Source organism: Trypanosoma rangeli, assembly GCF_003719475.1.
Source record: "Trypanosoma rangeli strain AM80 chromosome Unknown Tra_15.4_contig_00048, whole genome shotgun sequence".
NCBI classification, from domain to species: domain Eukaryota; phylum Euglenozoa; class Kinetoplastea; order Trypanosomatida; family Trypanosomatidae; genus Trypanosoma; species Trypanosoma rangeli.
In genome coordinates this window covers 16,115-40,263 of record NW_021705792.1, presented here as the reverse complement: position 1 = coordinate 40,263, position 24,149 = coordinate 16,115, and the positions used below count along the sequence as shown (strand labels likewise).

At 52.5% G+C, this 24,149-nt stretch overlaps 7 protein-coding genes across 7 annotated transcripts, besides 17 other annotated features; all 7 read left to right on the top strand.

The window, feature by feature from the left end:
* Positions 1–2: 2 nt before the first annotated feature.
* Positions 3–35: a microsatellite.
* Positions 36–193: 158 nt separating this feature from the next.
* On the top strand, positions 194–1,660 carry TraAM80_02197 (uncharacterized protein; the record flags this gene model as incomplete). Its single annotated transcript, XM_029379210.1, has 1 exon — positions 194–1,660. One exon carries the CDS (start codon positions 194–196, stop codon positions 1,658–1,660), a length of 1,467 nt encoding a protein of 488 aa, XP_029240949.1.
* Positions 1,661–1,947: 287 nt separating this feature from the next.
* Positions 1,948–1,982: a microsatellite.
* Positions 1,983–2,101: 119 nt separating this feature from the next.
* Positions 2,102–2,156: a microsatellite.
* Positions 2,157–2,222: a microsatellite.
* Positions 2,223–2,234: 12 nt separating this feature from the next.
* Positions 2,235–2,268: a microsatellite.
* Positions 2,269–2,417: 149 nt separating this feature from the next.
* Positions 2,418–2,475: a sequence feature (A-rich).
* Positions 2,476–2,685: 210 nt separating this feature from the next.
* Positions 2,686–3,651, top strand: TraAM80_02196 (uncharacterized protein; the record flags this gene model as incomplete). The annotated part of the gene is made up of 1 exon (XM_029379209.1): positions 2,686–3,651. One exon carries the CDS (start codon positions 2,686–2,688, stop codon positions 3,649–3,651), a length of 966 nt encoding a protein of 321 aa, XP_029240948.1.
* A 277-nt stretch (positions 3,652–3,928) lies between these two features.
* Positions 3,929–3,959: a microsatellite.
* A 32-nt stretch (positions 3,960–3,991) lies between these two features.
* Positions 3,992–4,018: a microsatellite.
* An 82-nt stretch (positions 4,019–4,100) lies between these two features.
* Positions 4,101–4,136: a microsatellite.
* Positions 4,137–4,140: 4 nt separating this feature from the next.
* On the top strand, positions 4,141–6,570 carry TraAM80_02195 (uncharacterized protein; the record flags this gene model as incomplete). The annotated part of the gene is made up of 1 exon (XM_029379208.1): positions 4,141–6,570. The coding sequence occupies one exon, from the start codon at positions 4,141–4,143 to the stop codon at positions 6,568–6,570; it is 2,430 nt and encodes an 809-aa protein (XP_029240947.1).
* A 166-nt stretch (positions 6,571–6,736) lies between these two features.
* Positions 6,737–6,758: a microsatellite.
* Positions 6,759–6,782: 24 nt separating this feature from the next.
* Positions 6,783–6,789: a microsatellite.
* Positions 6,790–6,851: a microsatellite.
* A 95-nt stretch (positions 6,852–6,946) lies between these two features.
* Positions 6,947–6,997: a sequence feature (A-rich).
* Positions 6,998–7,141: 144 nt separating this feature from the next.
* TraAM80_02194 (uncharacterized protein) lies at positions 7,142–8,395 on the top strand (the record flags this gene model as incomplete). The annotated part of the gene is made up of 1 exon (XM_029379207.1): positions 7,142–8,395. The coding sequence occupies one exon, from the start codon at positions 7,142–7,144 to the stop codon at positions 8,393–8,395; it is 1,254 nt and encodes a 417-aa protein (XP_029240946.1).
* Positions 8,396–8,480: 85 nt separating this feature from the next.
* Positions 8,481–8,517: a microsatellite.
* Positions 8,518–8,888: 371 nt separating this feature from the next.
* On the top strand, positions 8,889–10,616 carry TraAM80_02193 (uncharacterized protein; the record flags this gene model as incomplete). Its single annotated transcript, XM_029379206.1, has 1 exon — positions 8,889–10,616. One exon carries the CDS (start codon positions 8,889–8,891, stop codon positions 10,614–10,616), a length of 1,728 nt encoding a protein of 575 aa, XP_029240945.1.
* Positions 10,617–10,713: 97 nt separating this feature from the next.
* Positions 10,714–10,761: a sequence feature (A-rich).
* Positions 10,762–11,231: 470 nt separating this feature from the next.
* TraAM80_02192 (cytoplasmic dynein 2 heavy chain 1) lies at positions 11,232–23,489 on the top strand (the record flags this gene model as incomplete). The annotated part of the gene is made up of 1 exon (XM_029379205.1): positions 11,232–23,489. One exon carries the CDS (start codon positions 11,232–11,234, stop codon positions 23,487–23,489), a length of 12,258 nt encoding a protein of 4,085 aa, XP_029240944.1.
* Positions 23,486–23,932, top strand: TraAM80_02191 (uncharacterized protein; the record flags this gene model as incomplete). Its single annotated transcript, XM_029379204.1, has 1 exon — positions 23,486–23,932. One exon carries the CDS (start codon positions 23,486–23,488, stop codon positions 23,930–23,932), a length of 447 nt encoding a protein of 148 aa, XP_029240943.1.
* Positions 23,933–23,987: 55 nt separating this feature from the next.
* Positions 23,988–24,021: a microsatellite.
* Positions 24,022–24,043: 22 nt separating this feature from the next.
* Positions 24,044–24,096: a microsatellite.
* Between the last annotated feature and the right edge of the window lie 53 nt (positions 24,097–24,149).

The following is a 24,149-nucleotide window of genomic DNA, read 5'->3' as shown; positions in this document are numbered from 1 at the left end:
GTTTATTCGTCTTTTTTTTTCTTTTTCTTTTTCTTGTCTGTCTGTGCGTCTCTAATGGGTTTGGATGATACTCACTTAAAGGGGAATAAAAAACAATAACATCAACATTCAAACGCTTTGCAGTAGTCCGTTTTTTTTTTTTTCATTTTCTAGTAGCAAGCGTAGTTTCAGTTGCAGAGAGCGCGCTGCCGCGATGGAGTTTCTTGTTGCTGATGCGGAGCGCATGTATACGGAGAACGGCCGGCTGCAGCACCTCTCGCACTGGTCGTACAAGATCCTGGCGCGAAGTTTTTTGGCGAGCTACCAGAATTTCCCGCTGCTGCCCTCGAACCACGCCGCGCAAAACTTTACCCGAGGCGCCGGTTACATCGACTTTTGTACGTGGCACCGCTACTCAGACTTCGAGTGGCTGGCGACGCAGATGGAGTTGGAGTTCCCCGGTGTGCTGTTCCCGCCGATCCCACCGAAGGAGACGGACGGGACGATGGACAAGTTTACGGAACTGCTGTCCAACCCGAAGGAGAACGGCGCCTCCACGGAAAATCCTCTTGTGAAGAAACGCATGCGGCAGCTACAGTTAGCCCTCAACGCCATCTCGTGTCTGCACGAGCTTCATGAGTCGCCGCTGCTGAAAGCCTTTGCCACGTTTGACGAACTCGCATGGCGCATGTTTCGCGATGAACGACAGAAGCAGTACAAAAAGTCTTTTTTTTCCACCGTGAAATCGAAAGGACTCAATCTGATTTCAAAGCTGCGCTCAATTGGTGAGCCGAGCGATCACGATGACGTGGCGGAGTCTCCCCTTGCCGTCATCGAAACGCGGCAGAGTGACCTGGCCGATCTCCTACACACGTGCTTTGCGCAGGTGGAGCACATCACGAAGTACTGTGTCAGTGAACTCCGTCAGTGGAGTGACGTGAATGAATTGCGTAAATCCATGCAGGGGTCGCCTTTGCCGTGGACAGCCTGCTACTGCGGCCACCTGGTCCAGCATGCCCAGCATCCCGAGATGGAAGGCGTGGTGCGAAGCGTAAACGACGACAACGCTGTAGTAGAGTGGGACGGCCAAAATGGAGAGTTGACAACAGTGCGGCTGGAGGAGTTGAATTATCCCTCGTCTGGAATAAGTGATCCAGCGATATTTGCGTTGCAAGAGCTCACAGCTCAAATAGAGTCTTACTGCATGTACGTGAGTCGTTCAGCCGGGGTCACCACGTTGACGGAGGTGGAGGACATGCTGTGGTTTCTCTCCAGCTATGCGACTCGCTGCGTGCACGTGATCAAACGCTTCAAGGAATTGAGTGCCGAGGTGCAGTCTCTCACACGGGCAACGGAGAAAAAACCGAGCGCGGACAAGTTTGAACGGCTTGAACAGGTGAAGCAGAAACTGTCGAAGGGAACAGCACGGTTTACAGATGAGTACAACGGCTTTTATCGGGTGCTTTTGCGGAACTCGCTTCTGGAGGTGTCGCGCAAGTTCGGAAAGGTGATGACGGTGATAATGTCTGACGAGGAGTGGGATAAGCGACTCTCGGTGGCCAACGCGATGCTAACACCTGCCTTTTCGCTTCCACCGGAGGATGTGCGGGGGGTGTCCGCAGCGAATGCGAAGAAAAGTTCCTCTACACCTGGGAATTTCGTGAAGGTGGTTGGGGGCTAACACACTTTTTATTTTTATGCAGGTGCATTGTGTCGCTGAGGGCTGGAGGCAGAGCGGCGAGGGAAAAGCGAGGATGAGGGAAGAGAGGGGAAGTCATAAAAATTTGAGCTGCACGTTGACGAAGGGGACGGTGCCACCTGTGCCTGCGACTTCCGGGTGCTTTACTTCCCCTAAGCAGGGCCCACGTGGATTAGCGTTTCAGCTGACATGGCTATGCATACGCAGCAGCGGAGTCGGGGGTTTAGGGTGAGGTGTGTGTGTGTGTGAGCGCATACGGTAAACAAAGGGGGGTAGGGGTAGGGGTAGGGGGTAGGGGTAGGGGGGGGGGGGGAGCGCGGTGCCAGTTAGCGGTATATACGTCTCTAACTCCACGTACCAGGAGTGGCAATAACATAGTCAGAGGCGATGTAGTGACAGTTGTACGGGGGTTTACTGAATCTAATACATACATACATGCATACACACATGCATACATACATATATACATATATACATATTATTGTTATTATTGTTATTGCTATATGCTTTAGTTGTTGTGGTTGCATTGTCATCAATATTTTTACTTTTGCCTCCCAAAAAAACAAAACAGAAAAAAAAAAAAGAAACAATTGTTTACTGTGTCTACTAAGGCCCATGCTTAGATAGATACATGTACATACATATATCCCACGCAGTGCACCATATTGACGGTTTGCGTGAAGCTTCAGGTAAAGAGGACGTGCGTAAATGGATACATGCAAACAATGAACACCGCGTGTATATATGTATTTATGTGATGTTTTTTTTTGTTTTGTTGGTTATTTATTTAGTTGTTTTTGTGACGCCGCAGCTGCAGGTATGCTAATGAATGCACAATACACTTTATGCAAACACGAGTGGTGTTTGTTATTATTATTATTTTGTGAGCGGGGGGGGGGGGAGGGGAAGAAAAGTTCAACTTCTTCGTTAGTATTGTTATGATCATTTATCACCGCTTTTTCCCTGCATGACCTCTCGTAACGTTAGTTTACATCGAGTAGTTTAAGATGAACCTGGTTCGTCATATCTTCTCGGGCGGCTCGCCAGTACGGGCGCTTCCCATAAGTGAGCCACCTCTCCCGCTAAACTACGTCCTGTCCGCCTTCCGCTGGCATTTGGATTCCCGACCGAGCAGTAAAGCCATTCTTGTGCACGATTTGTTCGGCTCCGCCGTCTCCTGGCAGCAGCTGCTCAACGAGAACCTCAGCAGGCTGCCAATGTCGCAGTTGTCTCCCACGACACCGTTGGAGTTGTACGCTGTGGAGCTAAGAGGGCACAACCATTCCGTGGCTCTACCGTGTCCAACCGAAGGGGATAACTACACCCTGGCATCCGCCGCTGATGTTGTGTTACACCAGAAGCAAATTCTGCGGACGGATGCAAAGTTAGTGGGCCTTGGCTTTGGTGCCCTTGTGGCGTGTCAGGCCGCGCTGCACTCGCCGCTGTTGAGCTTTGATTCCTTAACACTTTTTGTGAATGGACCCTCGCAGTTGCTTTCGTGTGACCCTTCCCACTACCAACTGCCTTCCATCTTGCAGGGAGTACCGCGGGGAGCCCGCTCGCTGGAGGAACTGGAGCAGTACCTGCGGAAAAAGGTGCCAAATGCCGTTGAACGAGCGTTGATCTTTGCTGCTGCGGAACGGCACGACGGTGGACTGCGGTTTCGCTTCAGCGAGGAGCTCCTTAAGTTGCATGGGCCATGTACGGGGGCCACTGATATCGCTGAGGGTATTGCCTTCGAGAAACGGGTCACCGTTATTCACTGCGGCAATGAAGCGTTTCCACAGGAGGCAAAGGACCGCTTCCTGAAACGTTTTCCCCGTGCAATGTTTCTTCAATTTAAGGGAGATAGGAGTGCGGGAATTGCCGGTCTGTACGCACAGGGCAGCACCTTTGTATGCACCTTTCTTGAGGCGCTTGAAATGCTTGGCAGCGTCGAAGGGGAAGAGAAGGAGGGAGTGCAGGGGGAATAAAACGTGGCACCGCTCTTGCCGAGAGAGAAAAGGACGGTGACAGTGCTGGTGTGAGTCTTATATTGCGTTCACGGTACAGGCTAATTTGAGGGGAGAATTGTGTTACTAATGATTTCATCATTCTGTGTGTTTCACAGCTCCGCTGCCAAGGGGTGTTGCGTTGCACACCTACTGTGACGCTTCCATGCTGTTCCTGTCGCTGCACGCGTGCGTGCTTGCAAGCTTCGTGCATTTGCTACCATTTGACTTACTCCTTCTTTTTGAATAATTTCTTGCGTGTCTGTTTGTCTGTTTGTGTGTTTTTTAGTAGAACGGCACAGAAAAAAAAAGAGCAAAAACCATTATTATTATTATTATTATTATTATTGTTTTTTTTTTTGTGGCAATCGTCTTCACCACAGCTTATAAAAGGGAAGAAGAAGAGAAGGGAAGAACAGAGAGATATAGGCTGTGAGTGTGTGGGTGTGTGTGTCTGCTGGCGTGTGGAATATGAGGCCGCTTACTCCGCTCTTGTTACTAATTGTTTTCCTCTGCGTCGTCGTCCAGACGTCAAAGGCCATTCACGAGGATGAGCAGGGGCTTAGGGACTGGATCCTGCGCTTTGTCGGTCACGTAGACCACGCGTCCTACCAACCCCGTCTGGAGCCGAATTACATGTATGCGGCCTCCAACCTGGGAGCCGTTGCGGCCTTGTCGCTCAGCGACGGAAGCCTGCAGTGGAGGAGGCTGTTCTCCGAGCCGCAGGTGTGCGTCACGGCGGGCAGGCATGGCGTGCTGGTGTCCTCTCGCACAGGCACGATTTATCTCCTTAACGCCGCTGCTGGGGATATTGAGACCACATTTAAGCTGTCCTTGCCCGCTGGCGCCACTGTGGAATCCTGCGCCATCGTGGAAGGAAGTGTGCGGGTTGCTGCCATGGACAAGGCAACCGCCTATCTGTTCCAGTTTTGGCCAGCGACGGAGGATGAGGTGCTCATGCCCAGCGGTAGCTTTTCCATTGGGGAGGACGTGCATGGGCTTCGCATCAGCGGTAATCACATATGGGCACTTCGACCAGCGGGCGCCAACCGCTACTCACTTACAGGGGACGTCGAGGTGGCGGACGTGGAGGGTGACGTTTACGGTGGCGCCGTTGCGGTCTCCGGGGATGCGGCTGTGCTTTCTGCCACAAAGATGACCGTCGTGCGGAACTCTGGAGAGGCGGAAACCGTTGCCTGTGACGGGTGCGAAGCTGGGTTGCTGCTTGGTGCCACTGGGACCTTTGAGGGCACCGTGAAAACAACGACTGACAAGCTTGGTTTCACGGTCACCTTCCCGGGCTCGAGTGTCCGCATTGCGTACAACTTCACCCCAGGGCATCCCCCAACAGTACTTCTGGCCATAAGGGATGAGGAGCACGGTGCACAGGCTATTCTTCGAACTGCCAATGGGCACCTTCTTGCGGTGTCGGAGAAACTTGGCAAGCTGCTGTGGGAGCGTACAGAGGGGCTGGCGTATCTCGCTGCCACCATCATCGCCGACAACCCAATACATGAAGATCACTTTTCATTTAACAAGGTGGCATTGGCAGTCTCGACTTATGGTGTTGTCTACGTCATCCCTGTTGGGGAAATGGGGCACAATATCCGTGTACTAGCAGATATCTCCAGTGTGCTGGTAGCGAACACGGCTGCACGTTCCATGAAGTCTGTAAGGATTGAGCAACTGGTTCTCTCAGGAGAAAATGTTCTCAGCGTCATCGCTGCTTCTTCAGTGAGGCGCATGAGTCTTGCTCTTGATGTCATCACCGGGGCTGTAAAGGAGCTCAAGGTATATGAAAATTCCCTGGTTGTTTCACCAGCATTTGCGATCACGCGTTCGTTGGAGCTGCATGGCAGCGTCCCGTCCAAAGATATGTACCTCTTTACATCCAACGTCACCAGTGGCCTTATCGAGGGATACGTGGTTTCCGCCACTTCCAAGGTGCTTCCGCTCTGGACCGTGCGCATGCCGTATCCGTTGGTTGCCTACGCCACTGGGGAGGATGTGCTCCGTACGACGACGGTGAATCAACTACGCGTGTTTCCAAACAAGACTAGCAAGACAGATGAGGTCCGTCGGAAGTATCCCACACGCAATGTTATCGTTGTTGCCCACTACGAACCATCAGAGAAGGAGTTGACAACGCTTGTTCTCACTGCTATTGATTCCGTCACCGGCAGTGTACTGGCAACTGTGCGTCACCGCAACGTGGAGGGTCCTGTACACATGGTTGTCGTGGAAAATGCTGTCTTGTACTACTACATGGACATGGTGAAGCTTCGACACTGCCTTGGTGTGTGGGAAATGTTTGAGGAGGAGTTTGGTCAAGTACTTCGCAAGGATGCTGGTGCCACCATACCGCAGATCATTGCCTCCTTTTTCCGCTTTAAAAGGACGTTCAGTTCGCGTGCCACTCGTCCACCCACTGTGACGGTTGCCGTCCTCGGCGTGTACGGCGGTAACCTTGCCACGATGGGTGTAACAACGTCCTTCAACGGCATTGCTGGCAAAAGCATTGTGCTCGCCTTTGATTCTGGTCGTATCGCCACAGTGGAGCTGAGTAAGCTGCTGGCGGGTGGACAGATGCCTCTTGATGACAATGGCAAGCAACTCACACATGTCTTCATCCCGAGCACGGCTTTGGCATCGCACAAGTACCGGGTGGCGAAGCCAAGGCTGATTACCACCACACCCACCAATCTGGAGAGCTCCTGTCACGTGCTGGTGTCCGGGCTGGACATCTTCTACGTGCGCACCTCCTCGGGGAAGGCGTTTGACCTCCTCAATAGCGACTTTAACAAGAACCTCCTAATAACGCTGACATGCGGCTTTGGCGTTCTCACCTGTGCGGCACGCTATCTTGTTCGGCGGAGGGCCCTCAATCTCCTTTGGAAGTAGCAGCGGATGAAGAGGAAGAGGAAGAGGAAGAGAGAAATACGCGCACCACGAGGGCGAAAGCAGAAAGGACACAATCAAACGGATGTTGTGTGTAGTCACACCGTGCCATGGAAGGAGATGAATAACTAGAGAGATGAAAACATTACGGTGAAAAGTTCTCTTTTATTGTGTGTGCGTGTGTGTGTGTGCTTTTTTCCCGTGGAGGGCGCGAGAATAAACAAAGTAATAATAAAAATAGAAGGAGAACAGAATGGAAAAAAAAACAACAACAAAAATACAAACTTTTTTCTTTTTTGGCAGTCACTTACTCCGTTCAAACAACTGTGAGGCTCCTCTTTTTGATCTTTTTCGCCTTGTGTGGTTGGAGACGGCAACTTTTTTTTTTCTGTTTTGTCTGTTTGCTTTTCTTGTGGATTGTTTTGGTTTCATCTGGTGTACCTGCTGTAGGCCCGCGTCGCTGGGTGTGTAGAAGCGGCTGGGAGGGGGGAAACGCAACGAAGGGCCAACGCGGGCGCGAGGGTACGTTCGTCCGCTGCCAGGTAGAGTCGCGGTGAAGGGAACCACGGCAGCCATGCCGTATGACTTTGTTAGGCCGAAGCGGCCATCCCCCAGTGAAGACATTGTGGGAGCGAAGGAAAAAGAAAGCGAGAATGAGGACGCTGAGGGGAGAATCCAGCGGGAGCTAGAGGCGTGGCGCTTGCACATGCGTCAAGAGCGGCAACGACGTCTCTTAGCAGCGGCTGCGAGGGCGGAACGAACGCGAAATGCCGAGGCATCACCACCGTCTCACCTTGCCCCTCAGGACCTGAAAGGCGACGGTAGTCACCACAGCGACGCCCCGCCCCGCCAGGATTTGACAGCGCTGCAGCAGTACCGCAGGGAGTTGCGCGAGGTGGTCGCTGGGGCACAGCAGGGGCGGGGGAACTCCTGGACGGGGTCTGCGTGCCTTCGGCGGCAGCGACGTTTGAGGACAAACGGTGTCACCTACCATGAGGCGCGCAGCGTTCTTAGAGAGTACATTCATCGTCCTCCACCACCCTCTCCAAATGTGCGGAAAACGCCCGCTGGCGCACTTCGGGCGTACAAGGACGCACTCGCGCTTTCGGTGAGGGCCTGCAGTGAGGCGCCGCTTACGACACCTGCGCGGTGGCACCAACGGCCGTTGCGTAGCATCAGTACACACAACCGACGACAGGAGGTGCCAAGGCCCAACTTAGTCGCAACGACACGGTCGATGACGCTGCGAAGAAGACATACCGAGTCTTTTTTCACGGATCATGCAAACGCTTCTACGCCGAGGTTTGGCCGCTACCGTGGTGTCCAGCCAAGTAAGGAGATCAAGGCCTTGAAACCATCCCGGCGACCCGTGCTAGAACCAACAAGAGCCTACCGAAACGCGATGGGGCAGCAGGCGGAGGAGTACAACCAAAATGCACCGTGCCGGGAACAGTCATTTTATACTGAGAAGGAAGTGTCCCCACGGAGTAGTGTGACATCGCGGCATCCGAGTCCGCGAAGGTCCACAACGCGGCCGATGGTGGCGTACCCCATCGATTCCCCTCAACCATGTCAGCCATCCCACGCCCCGTATATCCGCCAAGAGGAGGAGCCGGACGACGTGTTTCACGCCTCCACGCGAGCCTCCCCGGATGCGGAAGTAGATGTCTTTTCCCAAACGCCCGTGTTGAGAGGGGGTGGCATGACACTGCATTATGAAGAGCAACCGCGACGTGAGCCTTCACCGTTGCTGAGAGAACTTCTTGGCAAACTGTCGCTCTCCTCTCCCTCACTCTACCGCCCCGACTTGTACCAGGGCAGGACGTGACCAGACCTTTCTCCGGTTGCTAGCTTCATTGAACCGCAGCCGTGGCCCATAGATGGCGTGAGAGGCGGGAGATAACAGGTCTGCCTTTTTTTGTTTGTTTGTTTGTTTGTCCTTGTGTTTGTGACGTGAGGGTGCTTGAATCACACAAATGCCTACAGTCAAGTAGGCGCAAAGGCGAAGAGGGGGCAGTCGAAGATACTTTTTTTTTCATGGGATAACGGAACAAAAGCTCGGTATTCTCATTTATTCTAAGAAGGAAAAGGGGGAAAACAATACGTTGTCATAGAAGGGGGGACACCCGGACGCACATGTTTGATTCTTCTTCTTAACTCATTTCTGTTTCTTAATTTGGATTCTGCTCCTGTTTTTTTTTTGTTCGTGCAGAGGCGACCGACAAACAGCTGACCTGAGAGGGAGAGACGGCGCGAGGTCCGACCTTCCTCTGGAACACAAAAAAGTAAGTAAAAAGCTGGCATATATATATATATATTGGATGGACGCCTTGTCAAGGGGATTTTGTGCGTGTGCTATGGTAGGTGGCCTCCCGCACGGGGAAGGGGGGAGCTGGGCCTTGCGCTGGTCCTCACCCAGGGTGCAAGTGGTGGACATTCAGCGGTATCCAAAGTTTGTAGCAGATTCATTTGCGGTGTCGCGCTTCTACCTCGCCGCATCCGACTCTGCTTCACTCATTTGGCTTGTTATTCCCCCTGGAAGTGAAATGGAGGAACTGGTTGACACCTTTCAAATTGAGGTGGGTTGCTGTGTCACGCTGAATGAGTATAGCGTTGTGGCAGCAAAGAATGGACTAAACGTGGTCGTGCCTCTTTCGATCAGTTACTCAGGGACGGAGCTGTCCCTGCTGGGGAACCCAACCTTTGACGCGACACTTTTTCACCTGTCAAGCGAGGCGCTTACTAAGCGACGGGGAAATGTAAAACCCTGCACTTCCCGCGCCGTTGAGGAGTATCCGAAGCTGAGCCTTATCGACCTTGTCGAGGCCAAAGGACACGAATTAGGTGACTACACCTTAACTCTGCGCGTGATATGGAAAGGAAAGCGGCGACAACTTCCGGCAATTGGTTTAGCGACGCGGTTTATATTTGATTGCATAGGTGTGGACAGCAATGGTGATGCCATGTGTATTTCTTGCACGGGACATGCTGCTCTGAACGACATGTTTTCAGTGGGGGACTGTGTCTGCGTGACAAATGCGTGTCTGACAAATTGTGGTGAGGCCAAAGATGCGCTGCGACTGCAATTCAGCGAGCGCTCATTTGGCGTGTTGTGTGGGGCGGAGGCGGGGGACACTATTCCGGCCCACCCCTCACGGATGTTTGGTGCGAGATCGGTGACACATGCTACCCAACATAGCAACATTGGTGACATTGCCACTGTGGAGGGGGTGGTGGTGGCAGTGTCTCCCACGACGCTGGTAAACACAAAACGGGGACGTGTGGAGCGCTCAGCTATCACGCTGCAGGATACCGTGTCCTCGGTTTCTTCATGTCTCATCGAGGTGACTCTCTGGGATGAGTTTTCGCGGAGCGTCACACCAGCTGTGGGTGAGCGGTGGTGTCTATGTGGGTTTGTCGTTGGCGAGTTTATGCGACGGCTCACGCTTTCTAGTAGGTCCGGAAGCGGAGCTATTAAGATGGAACCAAAGTCGCAGGCGCCTTTGTTCTCTGTGGACCGCACAGAGACAATGATGCCTCTGAACCGTGACGAGAATGATGCACTGCAGGTGGTGCTTGACCTACACGAGGCCTCCGAGACGCTGCCAGTGTTGGCCAAAATACAACGAGTACGACTTCCTTTGACGTACATGGCTTGTCGAGGTTGCAGTAGGCAGATGCACGGAAACGTTCTTTCGTGTGCTGCGTGTGGTGGGTGCACGATCGAGGAGCGCTTTTTTGTGCGACTGGAGTTATCGGACGGCCTGTGTGCGGTGTCTGCGGTTGGCTTTGCGCAGATTGGGGAGGCATTGTTTGGTGTTGACCTACCAACCCTGCTGAGGCGGCGGCAGGTGTCGTCTGTCTACGAGAGCACGATTGCCCGGGAAGTCGTGGGACTCCCGCTTCTGTTTTGGCTGCTGCGCTCGCCCGATGACAGTCTGCTGCATGTTGTGCGGTGCCAACACATTGGAATGGCGCGCTGTGCGGCGACGCTCCTGGGTGCTGTTGTGCATATGATGGAGCCGAGTTCTGCCGCGCCACGAACATAGTAGGTGCACGTGAAGCTTGACGTGACAGAGAAGTCTTTGGGTGGACAGTGGTGGAGAAGCCTAACTCCTTGACTGGGAGAGGTCGGGGAACGCTTCTTTTTTGTTTTGTTGTTGTTGTTGTTTGTTTTTTTTTTGCTCTGTTTTTCCTGACATCCTTCTAGCGGTTGCGATTTAACATCTTATGTTTGCCGTGTGTACGTGTGTGCAGCAACAGACTCCCGCAGGCGCACGCCCCACTCCCCTCATTACAGTACAGGCACTCCGCTAAGGGCATCTGCCAACGCATGTGTGTCGTGCAAAGCTGTTGCATATTCTCGCCGATTTGCTGCACGTGCCCCAAGCTTTTGCGCTTTCTCCCACTCCTTGCGGAGGCCCGAAAGTCTGGGGCGAAGCCACACAAAAAGAAGAAGGAATCGAAAGCGGGGGAGGAAAAAAAAACGGAATAAAAAAGCGAAGGGAAACAGAGACAAAAAACGAAACAAAAGGAAGGAGGGGGAGGGGGTGGGGGTAGTGAGAGAGAAATTGCAGGAAACAAACTCAACTACATCTGACAATAGCGTAAAGTTTTTATTTTTGTTGCTGCTTTTGTAGAAAGGGAAAACCCTTGCGGTGACGATGGGTCGATTCAACTCGGCGGTGGCCGAGGACTGCGTCACTGTCACGGAGAAGGCACTGAGGGGACGGCTGGGGATTACAGTGGACCGTGCAGAAATCTCTGACCGGACAGTAGAGTTCACCTTTGCTGCGAGCAAAGATCAACTGGGTGAGGTATCGGCTTCTCTCTTCAAGGAGTTGGTGCGGGCGGCTTGCGGATCAGAGCAGGGGACGACGAAGGTTGGGGCAGTTGACGTCCTCGTCGATTCCAGGAGGGAACTTCAACCGGTCCGCTTTGTAGATGTGGTGCGCGTGCACAACTTTAGGTTTGAAGAGCTGCCGGACGACAGCTCCGCAATAACTGCGGTGGCGGAGGCCACATACTTTCGCTACCTGCTGAAGCACTCCGATGCTCAGGCCTATGCGGTGACGGAGTTTCCCAAATGTTTGACCACCAAAGGTGGACTGCGGCGGGATGTTGTTATTGCGGGCTACGTGCTTTTCTCCCTCGCCTCAGATGAGGACAATGTGATGAAGCTTCGCGTGTACGTTAATAACATTGACGAGGTTCTGGGCTCAATGTGTACTTCCTCCTTTGCTAACACCGTCCTGCCGAAGTCGTGGGGCGAGCTTGAGCAGCTTGAGCCAAACCACGTTGTAGACTTGCTGGAGGACGCACAGCTGGCAATAAATGACTTTTGGACCGACAGTGCACAAGACACTCGGGCTCGTTCGCAGACCATCTTTTTGATGACGACGGTTGGCTCTGGGCTACGCGAGTACTTTTCCAAGAAGACCATCGCGGCGGGAGGTATCTTTAGCAGTAGCAAAGGTGTCACAGAGATGGCTTTAAGCTGCTGTGATGATTGGGTGAACATGTGCCATAAGTTAACCACCATTGACTGGGGCGCAGTGTGGGGTGGCCACTTTGAGGATCCGCAGCTTCGAATTGTGCGCGACCGGCTGCGTGTCGTCGCCTCTCTTCGTGACTTGGTTGACGAGATTATGGAGTTGCTGATTACATCTGGAGAGCCACAGTCTTTGCGCAGGGAGACGCTGTGGGAGGTGATGGGGAACATTGATGTTTTTAAAACAACGCCCGCGGTGGAGGAGCAGTGGGATGCCGGCCTGAACGCATTTTACAGGCGTCTGGAGCCCATTGAGCACCGATGCGCCGCCGCCCTACGCGACTTTTTTGGCGAGCGCGGCAACTTGGCCCCGCAGACAATTCTCAACGAGGTGGTGAAGTTCCGTCAGCTTATTCGGCGTCATATTGTGGCGAAGGAGCTTGTGAGTGAGCGAGAGGCGCTCTTGGCAAAGTTGAATGATCGGCTAGAGAGCATTCGTCTGGAGTTTGAGCACCGCGCAGAGAACACTGAAGATGACTCCTTCCTTGAGGAGGAGGACCGTCGTTGCCAGACCGGACGTTTTATGCCGGGTGTGGTGAACAATATGATTTGGCTCCGTCAGCTCCGGGGCCGCGTGGAGGAGATGATTAACATGTGCAAGTCACTGCTTCTGGACCTTCAGAATGCCAAGGAATTTGTCCAGGCGGCAGCCACCCTGCTAGAGGAGGTTAGCGACTACGAAACGGAGCTGCGTAAACACTGGACGATGGATGTGGAGGACCACAGTCACACCCTCATGCTGGATGCCAACGCACCACTGATGGAGATTGATGGGAATGGTCGTGTGGAGGTGAATTACCCCGAACGGCTGGTGCAGCTTATTAGAGAGGTACGCATCTTTCGGGGCCTGGGCCTTCGCATTAGTCGTGAAATTCAGAAAATGGTGGATCAGGGCGTTCGTTTTTACCGAAATGGCGTGTTGTTGAAGCAAATTGCCAGCACCTACAATTCCATGACGAATGACATTATTCCCTGTACGCGTGCCATGCTGTTGGAACCGGCTTTGACCTTTGAGAACATCATCACCGCGAGCGGAGATCGTCAGTTGACGTGGCGAAACAAAGAAGACGCGGATCGATTCATTGAGAAACTGTCGAGGGCGTCCCAATCGCTAACTGATGACAACCGTCGTCTGCATCGCCTGCACAAGGAGATTGAGTTTATTGTGGTGGAGCTCTTCAGCGTGGACCTACTGCGTTCACGTGAGCGGTGGATGGGAAAGGTTCACGTCATTCGGGAGAAAATGGAGGCGTCTGGATTTAAAAACATGGAGGCGTGGAAGCTCTTTTGGGACGCGCAGCTCTACAAGGCCATGGAGTACCAGTATCAGCTGGGGCTGGAAAGCCTACACGAATTTGTGACCGAGATTAAGGCTGACATTGTGTATGATCAAGAGACGGGTTTGGCCGCACTGCGACCCTCGCTGGAGGCTATCCGTGGACAGTACTATCAACGCATCAAGGATTTTATGACATTTCCGCTGCGATTTCGGGGGTGCGGTGAAAACTTTTTTTTTAAAGAGATGCCAGCACGCAACGAGCGTGGTATCGTTGCTGTCATGCAGCACGCCGCACAGCTTTTTAAGAAGATTCAACAGGAATTGAAACGCTTCAACCCTTTACTAGTCATTGGGCAATGTGGGAAAGATGGAAATCCATCTCTTGAGACGATTGTTGGGATGGCCTTGACTGAGGTGCAGCACTGGGAACAAGGGATACGCTTGCTTAAGCAAAAGGGCAAGGAAATCAACGCAGAGGACCTCTTTATTAAGTGTGGTTGCATCACACTCTGTACAGCAGGTATTAAGAGCACCGTTGAAGATCATCTGTACAAACTTGCTGAGGTGCTGCGTGTCACGCTTCGGCGCAGCGCCGAGAAACACCTGCATCGAATTGAAGTCTATCTGGATGCGGTGTCGGAGTCGTTAGACTCCAAGCTGACGAAGATGGATGAAATTGGTGCGGCCAATGCTCGCCACGTTTACCTGGCAGAACAGCGGCCGGCGATGGAGGTTGAATTCTACCACTTCTACAACAAAAACGTGCTGCTGCAAAGCATGAGCAATCATGCAGGTCTTGAGTTTGCTAACACGCGGGAGCGGTGGGACGGTGTGATGCGTCGCCTCGACACCTACGAGAGTGAGTTAGAGGAGCAGATGAACCGTCTGAGGAGCGTGGTTGAGGAGTCGGCCAAGACGTGGCAGAAGAAACTGGAACGCTTTGCCAATCAATGGCATGAGCTTAAACCAAAAACGGCGGATTCACCCAATGCCTTGCCGTTTGTGAAGGAGCGTCAGGAGCAATGGGAGGCGCTGGAGGCAGAAGGTAATGAGTGCGCGCAGCAGTGCAAGTACTTTCAGCTGGAGGAACCTGATATGGAGCCGCTACACGACCTTAAACGTGACATTGAGGAATATGCGTTGTTGTGGAGCATGGTGGGAGCTTTTCATGAGGAATTGACGGCATTACAGGATGAACCGTGGCTTGTGTTACAGGCGAAGCTGTACCGCTTTGACGACTTTGTGAAGGTTTGGCATGAAAAACTAAAAGAAATTCCCACGAATCTAATCACCGTTCAGATTCGTACGCTTCTTGACTCCTGGAGCCGTTGTGCACTTCTTTTTAAGTTTGTTCGCGGCGACGGGTTTACGCCTGGGCACTGGGTGGAGCTGTTTCACCTGCTTGGAACCCCGAACGCCACACAAGACACGCTTAAGTTTGGCGACATCCTGTCTTGTCACGAGATGATTGTGAAACGTGAGATGGACCTGAGGGAGCTGCATTCACGCGCTCAGGGGGAGGCGCAGATTAGAGAGGCCCTCTATGATGTACGATCGTGGGGAACGAATGCCACCTTTACGCTATGCCCTCACCCCGAACGTCCCGGCGTGATGCTCATTACGGAGTGGAAGGACACGCTCTCCGCCCTCAGCGACAACCGGGCGTTGCTGTTGAGTATGAAGGAGTCTCCGTACTTTAGCATCTTTGCCAGTGACGCCAACAAGTGGGAGGAGCGATTGGCGTGCCTCGACGAGTACCTTCGCAGCATGAACCAAATTCAGCGCAAATGGGTGTATTTGGAACCTATTTTTCGGCGTGGGGCGCTGCCACAGGAGCAGGAGCGGTTCGCGCGCATTGATAAGGAGTACCTGCAGGTGATGAGCGCCATTGCGAAGGACCGTCGTCTTGTCTCTCTAGCATCCCACAAGGAACACAAGGAGGTACTGCGCAACGTTTTAGAGCAACTCGATCGCTGCCAGCGGGCACTCAACCAGTACCTTGAGGCAAAGCGAGACAGTTTCCCTCGCTTTTACTTTATTAGTGACGACGACCTACTTGAAATTCTTGCCCAAAGCCGCAACCCGCTTGTAATTCAATCGCATCTGAAGAAGCTTTTCATGGGTATCCACAGCGTCCGTTTTGACACTCAGAAGGAGCATATCTTGCAGATTCATTCACTGGAGGGAGAGACGGTGCCACTGGAGCAGCCAGTGCACATCACGGATGAGGTGGAGGAGTGGCTATGTAAATTAGATGTTGAGATGAAGGATACACTTCGGGTACAGTTGGTGCGATGCCTGGAAAAGCTGGACATTGGTACGTATCCCACGCAAATTCTCTGCACCGCTGCCATGCTTGACTTCACTAAAAAGACAGAAGCGGCTATTCGTGAGGCGAGAGCGGGTGGTCTTGCCAAACACAAGGCAAACCTGCAGTCACAACTACGTGACTTAACTGTGTTTGCTGGTAGCAATAGTGACGTGGTGATGAGTCTAAAATTGAAATCGCTCATTATGGATCTTATTCACAACATTGAAGTTGTGCAAACGCTCATTCAGAACGGTGTTGTAAAAGCAACCGACTGGTTATGGAGGAAACAACTGCGGTATTACCTAGATTACGAGAACAAGTGCGTCTTACGCATGGTGGACGCGGAGTTTAAGTATAGCTATGAGTATCAGGGCAATGCCCCAAAGCTTGTACACACACCCCTAACTGACCGCTGCTACCTGACCCTGACACAGGGTATGCAGCTGGGCTACGGCGGCAACCCCTACGGCCCCGCAGGCACGGGTAAAACGGAGTCCGTCAAAGCTCTTGGAAACGCAATGGGACGGCAAGTGTTGGTATTCAACTGTGATGAGGGTATCGATTTTAAATCGATGGGCCGGATTTTCACAGGCTTGGTTAAATGTGGTGCCTGGGGCTGTTTTGACGAGTTTAACCGGCTGAAGGTAGACCAGCTGTCGGCGGTGTCGCAGATGATTCAGGTGATTCAGGAGTCTCTCAAGAATGGGGAGTCCCGCTGCAACTTGCTGGGGCGTGACATTGACGTTGACCCCAATGCTGGTATATTTGTGACAATGAACCCTGCGGGGAAGCGTTACGGTGGGCGCAGCAAGCTCCCGGACAACCTCAAACAGTTGTTTCGCTCTGTCGCCATGAGTGCTCCCGACAACGAACTCATCATGGAGACCATACTATTTAGTGAAGGATTTGAGAATGCCACGGAGTTGGCTAAGAGAACGGTGGAAATATTTAAGCTTGCCGCAGGTCTCTTGTCCCAACAGCAACACTACGATTGGGGTCTCCGTGCGATGAAGTCCGTGATGCGGCTTGGGGGTTCCCTGATTCATCAGTACTTGATGGACCGTGTTGGAGGCAAACTGCGGCCAACCCCGGAGGAGGTGTTGGAAAAGGAGTGTGAAATTTTGATTAAATCGCTTCGCGTCAACACGCTCTCCAAACTCACCTTTGACGATGCGATTCTTTTTAATAATCTTGTTGCGGACGTTTTTCCAGGCGTCCCTATCAAAGAAATTGACTACGCTGATCTGCATCCCGCCATTGTGGAGTCGGTGAAGGAGTTAAAGTTGCAGCTTGTGGAGTCGCAGGTACAAAAAATTCTTCAACTGTACGAGGCTCTGAAGCAGCGTATGGGAGTTGTGTTGGTTGGCCCTGGTGGTAGTGGGAAGAGTACACTCCTGCGTGTGCTTCGACGAGCGTTGCAGCGACTGGGGGTTTCTGTCCCGCTGTACGTGATGAATCCCAAGGCGATGCCACGCACGCAGTTGCTGGGCCACATGGACAATGACACCCGTGAGTGGTTTGACGGCGTTCTCACAGAGGCGGCAAAGAAAGTTGTGAAGGAGGAGAATGATGTGCGTTCGTGGATTGTCTGTGATGGGGATGTGGACCCAGAATGGGTGGAATCGCTAAACTCCGTGCTGGACGACAACAAACTTTTGACGATGCCAAATGGGGTACGCATTCAGTTTGGCGAGAACGTGAACTTTTTGTTTGAGGCACACAGCCTTGCTTTTGCCTCCCCGGCTACGGTCTCGCGTATGGGCATCATCTACCTTTCAGAAGAGGATGTGAACCCGAAGACGATGGTTGCTTCCTGGCTCCTGGAGCAACCCGAGGAGTCGCGCAATGAGCTTCGGGGCTGGATAGACGAGTTCTTCTACAGGGCGATTAATAATCTCGTGGCGACCGGCAACCTCATCGTTGAAACGACGCGCACAGGCCTTGTAGCCTCTGGCCTCAGCCAGCTGCAGCACTGCAGCAACAAGGCCCAGTTTACCCTGGCGCTCATCTACGGACTTGGGTCGTACCTTCCCGAGGAGAATCGTCGTGAGTACGCGAGGGATATTCACCACATGACAGGAGAGCGTGCGTTGAATGTAAAGAATCCTCTGGACATCTGCTACGATCCTCAGCATGGCTGCTACAGAAGTTTTGAATTCCAGCCTGCATTTGACCTCACGGTGGAGGACCTTTACCGGCACCCGATGATTGCCACTGTTGAGTGTCAGCGCAATATGGAAATCATGCGGGCGTGGACGAAGCCGCTCCGTCCTGGTGTGTATCGTCCCTTTATCCTTGTTGGTCCAGAGGGCTGTGGTAAGACGATGTTGCTTACCAATTTATTTGCGGGGATCGTTAACACCCGTGTGGCGACGGTGAACTGCTCAGCTCAGACGGAGGGTATTCACCTCATTCAAAAATTAAAGCAAACGTGTCAAATGTTTAATACTAACCAAGGACGCGTGCTGCGACCGAAGGATGCGGAACGTCTTGTATTACTGTTGAAGGACATGAATCTGCCCAAGCCTGACAAGTACGGAACGGTGCAGCTGCATTCCCTGCTGCAGCAAATTATCCTCTACAGTGGTTTTTACGATACTGATCTGGAGTGGATAACCGTCGAGCGTGTGCAAATTGTTGGTAGCATGAATCCGCCTGGTAGCATGGGTCGGTATCCCGTTGCACCGCGTTTTCTTGCCATTGTATCGGTGCTTTGCATGTCGTATCCTTCTCGGGAATCTATGCAGACCATTTACACTGAGTTTTTAAACATTATGATTCAAAGCCACAGGCTTAAGTTTGAGCTGCCTAGAAAAGGTGCGTCCGATATTGCACGCATCATGACAACGGTTTACGAGATTACTGCCACTCGCTGTACGGTGGACATGGCCTCGCATTACATCTTTAGCCCACGCGACGTCACGACGTGGGCGCTGAATTTACTCAACTACAACTCAGTAGATATCCCAGACGCCATTGGCTACGAGGGACGTCGCATTTTTGTAGACCGCCTCATTTCCCCTGAGGAGCGGACAAAGTATGCCAAGTTGATTTACGACAATTTGCTCTTTCTGGTTGGACACCGATCGGGGATCACTGAAAAGGAGACGATTTACTACGTTTCCTGGATGGATGCCACCGCGTCAAGGGTAAAAAAACTCTTCTCAACAAGCATGGAAGATCTTAGGACCTCGGCGGGTCAGATGCTTCTGACTTACTCTAGAGAGTTTACTGAGTTGGATGTGCAACTGATTCCGGAGGTCTGTGCCTGGATTGCGCGCGTGGATCGTGTGTTGTCGCAGGAACGGGGAAATTTGCTGCTTGTTGGACGCTCCGGCATGTGCGATAGGGCCATTATTCGCCTGGTCGCCTACAGTCTCCGTATGGAGGTGATGACCTTGTCGATTACGCGGGAATACGGGATGAAGCAGTTTAACGCGGAGCTTAAGTCCGTGCTATGTAAGGTTGGTATTGAGTGTCAGCATGTTGTGCTGCTGCTGGAAGATCACCATTTTAGTCATAACCCGCTCTTCTTGGAATGCGTCAACTCGTTGCTCTCGTCAGGCGAGATTCCTGGCTTGTTTACACAGGAGGAGCAGGACGCTCTACTTGGTCCGCTGCGAGAGGAGGCGCTTGGGGAAGGCATGAGCCCGTACGCCTACTTTGTGGATCGCATTACCCGCATGCTGCACGTGTGTGTTGTGATGGACCCGACAAACCCAAACTACGAGCTGCGGTGCCGCTCCAATCCTGCCCTTTTCACCCACTGCAACGTCTACTGGATGGGAACTTGGTACAGCGACAGCCTTAAGTTGATCCCGCGACTGATGATGCCTGACGTCTACAAGGCGCTTGACTCCCGTGAGGACAGGAAAGACTTTAGCCTTACAACAGAGATTGTGCACGTCCACCGCGGCTTTGCAGAGAAGTTTTCCCCGCAGCACTTTAAAATCCTCTGTCTCACATACCAACGCATCTTCAACGAGAAGAGCAGTGCCATAGCGGAGGGTCTTGCTCGTTTGCATTCTGGCGTCTCAAAGCTGGACGAGGCGAAGGAGAATGTGGATCAAATTGCTACGGACGTGGCGGAGAAGAAGATACAGATGGAGGCCAAGCAGCGGGAGGCGGACGAGGCTCTGCAGCAGATTCAGGCAAATATGGAGGAGGCCGGGGATCAGAAGAAAAACATCCAAAACATTCAGAAGAGCCTGGAGAAGGAGCAGAGCGCTATTGAGGAACGCAAACGCGTGATCGAGGAACGTCTCAACAGTATTCAACCAACGCTGGATGCCGCCCTCTCCTCGGTGCGCACCATTCGCCCGGAACACCTCTCCGAGCTGAAGTCGATGAAGCAGCCCCCTGCTGTCGTTCAGGATGTACTGGAGGGGGTCGTTATTCTTATTGCGGGCAATTCTGTGCCGGAAATCAACTGGGCGGCCATTCGCAAAGTCCTCGCCGGCGACATCAAGAATGACATTCTCAATCTTGACCTCAATAACGTGAACGAGATGTCCCGTGGGAAGCTGGAGCGTTTTATTCAAGTTCACGAGAACTCCTTCCGGCGCGATGTAATTGGCCGCGCCTCAAAAGCTGCCGCACCCATGGCAGAATGGCTCAAGGCTGTGGTGGAATACAGCAAAGTGCTTCAGACGGTGGCCCCCATGCGAGATGAGCTTCAGGGCTACGAAGCTAACCTGCGTAGTGGCAACGAGAAAAAGAAGAAGTATGAGGTGAAACTCTCCAGAGTGGAGGAACACGTGGAGGAGCTCAAGAAAAGTTTTGGGGAGAAGACGACGGAGGCGGAACGGTTAAAAGAGAGTTTAGAGCAGGCGGAGCGTTTGTACCAGAGTGCACACGACCTTCTTTCGAAGCTTGCGAATGAACATGCCAGATGGGCGACGCAAAGTAAAGCCATTCAAGCTGACCAATATCTGCTTCCAAAGCGTTGCCTGCTCGCGGCGGCGTTTGTACTGTACCTGGGCAACGAGGCGGAGGATGTTCGACGACGCACATTGGATGGGTGGAAGGAACGCATAGGACAACTCGAGGATTTTAACTTTTTTACCTTCCTACGGCCAGAGAGCATGCAGCTACGCTATAAGGCAGAAGGGCTCCCCGGTGACGAACTTTCAATGGACAATGCTGTCATCATGCAGGAGCAGGTGACCACGCCACTTATCATTGATAGCTCTGACCAGGCTGTCAGCTGGCTGTTAAGTAATCTAAAGGGGCGCGGGATCACCGTGGATGTTTGCAGCGTCTCCGATGAGCATCTTGTGTCGGCGCTGGAGTTGGCCCTTCGCTTTGGTAAAAGTTTTGTTATTACGGATGTGGACCACATTGATTCCTTTATGTATCCACTATTTCGCAGGGAGCTGCGAACGGAAGGTTCGAAGCGGGTTATTCAAATTGGTGATCGTCGCACCGTAGACTACAGTGATGGGTTTCAGCTTTACCTTGTGACACCTTCCACGGACCTTCGAATTCCGCCAGATGTGCTGAGCTACTTGACTCCAATCAACTTCTCCATTACGCTAAGCGGGCTCGAGGGACAGTTTCTGGGGACAACCATCCAGCACGAGCAGCCGGAGCTAGAGAAGGAGAAGCTGGAGGTGCTTCAGAAGGAGGAGAAGCTGAAGCTGCAGCTATCGAGCCTGGAGGAGGCGCTGTTGAACGACCTGGCCAACTCCAAGGGGTCATTGCTGGAGAATAAGACATTGATTGACTCTCTCAATGAAATCAAGACACAGGCTGCCGAGATAAGTGAGGCGCTTGAAAAGTCTAAGGCGGTGCAGGAGGAGATTGATACGAAGCGCAACGTCTACCGGCCGTTTGCCACAACCTCCAGTCAAGCCTTCTTTATTGTAAAGAGTCTTAAGGGCCTATCCCACATGTATCAGTTCTCCTTTAACTTTTTTATGGGGATATTTCGTGAGACGCTGCAACGACACGCCGAGGATCACACCGATGCGGATACCAAAATTAAGGCGTTAACGACCACGTTTGTTCGTCTTGTTGTTTACTCCGTGTCCATTTCCCTGCTTAAGGAGCACCGTCCAATTTTTGGTATCTATCTCGCCCGCTCCTTACACCCAGAGGAGTGCACACCTGCTGAGTGGGATTTCTTTCTTGACAGGGCAATTGCTCCTGAGGCGGAGAAGAAGGAGGTTCAGATTCCCAGTTGGGTGCTTCCTGACAGCCGTGACCTGTTCCGCTCCTTTGTTGTACTTTTCCGTGATCTGGTGCCTAAAATGAATCTCCACGAGGCGGATGTGTGGCTGCAGTGGATGCGGTCGACGACGCCGGAGACGGCGTACCCAGACTTCCTTATGAAGCTGACACAATTTCAGCGTCTTCTTGTCGTTAAGACGCTTCGTGGTGATCGCCTAATTGCAGCTGTGAGCAGAGTTGCATGCAAGCTGCTTTCTGTGAAGTCATGGGGGGATAACAGGACACTCGCCTCCTTTATTAGGCGTACGGAGGCGAGTACACCCGTACTGTTGATCACAACTGCGGGCGCTGATCCATCGCAAAGTCTTCAAGACCTTGCCTACCATCAAGTTGGGCGTGAGCGGTTTCATCAAATTGCGATGGGTGGTGGCCAGACGGATGAGGCAATTCGGCTTCTTCGGGTTTGCGCCGAGAAGGGCGATTGGCTGTTCCTCAAGAATCTGCACCTCGTGATTCCATGGGTGTCAGTGCTGCAGAAGGAGTTTAACCTGCTCACCCCGGATCCGGGCTTTCGACTGTTTCTCACAAGCGAATCACACGATGAATTTCCCTCCATACTTCTTTCCCAGAGCCTCAAAATTACCCTTGAGGCCCCGCCTGGTGTTCAACAAAATCTCTTGCACACCTATAAAGAATGGGAGGGTGTCGCCTTGGAGTTGAAGGAAACCCATCAAAAGGAACTTCTTTTTATTACCGCTTCATTTCATGCCATTGTGCAGGAGCGGCTCTCCTACGTCCCACAGGGATGGTCAAAGGTGTATGAAGTGACCCCCGCCGATCTCAAGTCCGCTGCTGACATTGTTTTGCAGCAAACAAAAGCGGAAATCGACTGGAGGGCTATTCGAGGCATCTTGGAGAATGCCATCTATGGTGCTCGTATGGAGAGTGAATTTGACCTGCGTATTCTGCAGGAGTATACCCGGCACTTCTTTGACCCTGCTGTGCTTGCGGGTGCGAAACAGCAGCGAAGTCTTTTTGCCACGCTGCGGGTGCCGGGAACAGGAAATCACGTAGACTACGTTCAAGCTATTTCAGGCCTTCCTGAAAGTGACGTACCGTCCCTTTTTTCACTTCCACCAAACGCCGATCGTGTTGTGCAACTTTCGAAGGTGCGACAGTTGACGGACGATCTTCAGCACCTCAATGAGATGAAGGCGTCGTCATCCTTCTCTCGAGAGGAGTGGACAAGCCAGCTGATGCCGGTGCTGCAGGCATGGGCTGAATTGACCCAGCCCCATTCCAATCTTTTGACGCTTTCAGCAATGGAGCCGGCCGAGGCCACGCCCATTGTTGGGTTTTTGACGGCTGAAATGGCCTCCTCCCTGCGTCTGGTGTCCTTGGTGGATGAATCCATTGGCGACCTACGCAAGGTGGCGGAAGGTACGGCGCTGCTGAAGGAGGACCGTCGTGCTGAGGCCGCGGCCATGATCGCCGGAGAGGTGCCATCACACTGGGATGGTTACTTTCACGGTTCCCCGCGCATTTTGCCATGGCTACAGTCTCTTCTTCGCCGCGCCACTACAATTGTGCAGTGGCGCCAATGGCGATGAACCGGGAGCTACTGAAATCAGACCTCAACATCTCAAGCTTCTTCCGACCGCAAACCTTCCTACATGCACTTCGACAGGAAACCGCCCATTCCCTCCACGAACCGCTTGTCTCCCTGCAGCTTGTTACCGCACTTTCTACTCCGCCTGAAGGGGCACCGCTTTCAGTTTGTTTGGAAGGGATTTTGCTGCAAGGGGCCTTTATTGACAGTTCCGACGTGCTGCAGCCAATCGAAACGGCCGATGAACCTGCACTCTTCCCTATGCCGAAAGTTTATGTGGCATGGATGTCAAAGCCACCCCTGTCAAAAGCTTCAATTGCCGTCTCGCTTTACACGAACGCAACGAAGGAGAAATTTTTGATAGACTTGATGCTGCCATGTGCCAGTGAGGCGGATGTTAAGACGTTTATTTTGGCAGGTGTCTCCCTTTTGCTTGAGCCGTAGCTCTTGCATTGATGTAATCAAAGCGCATTAGCCACAGTAGCGATAAAACACGGCAAGAGGAGAGAGAGAGAAAGAGAGAGAGAGAGAGAAAAGTGTTATAGCTTGTCTCTGGTTGGTTGTGTTTATTATTGGATGTGTGGTTGTTTTTTTTTTCTTTGTATGTTGACTGCGGGAACACGCACGCACACAACTATACATCTTTTCTGTGAGGCGGTTG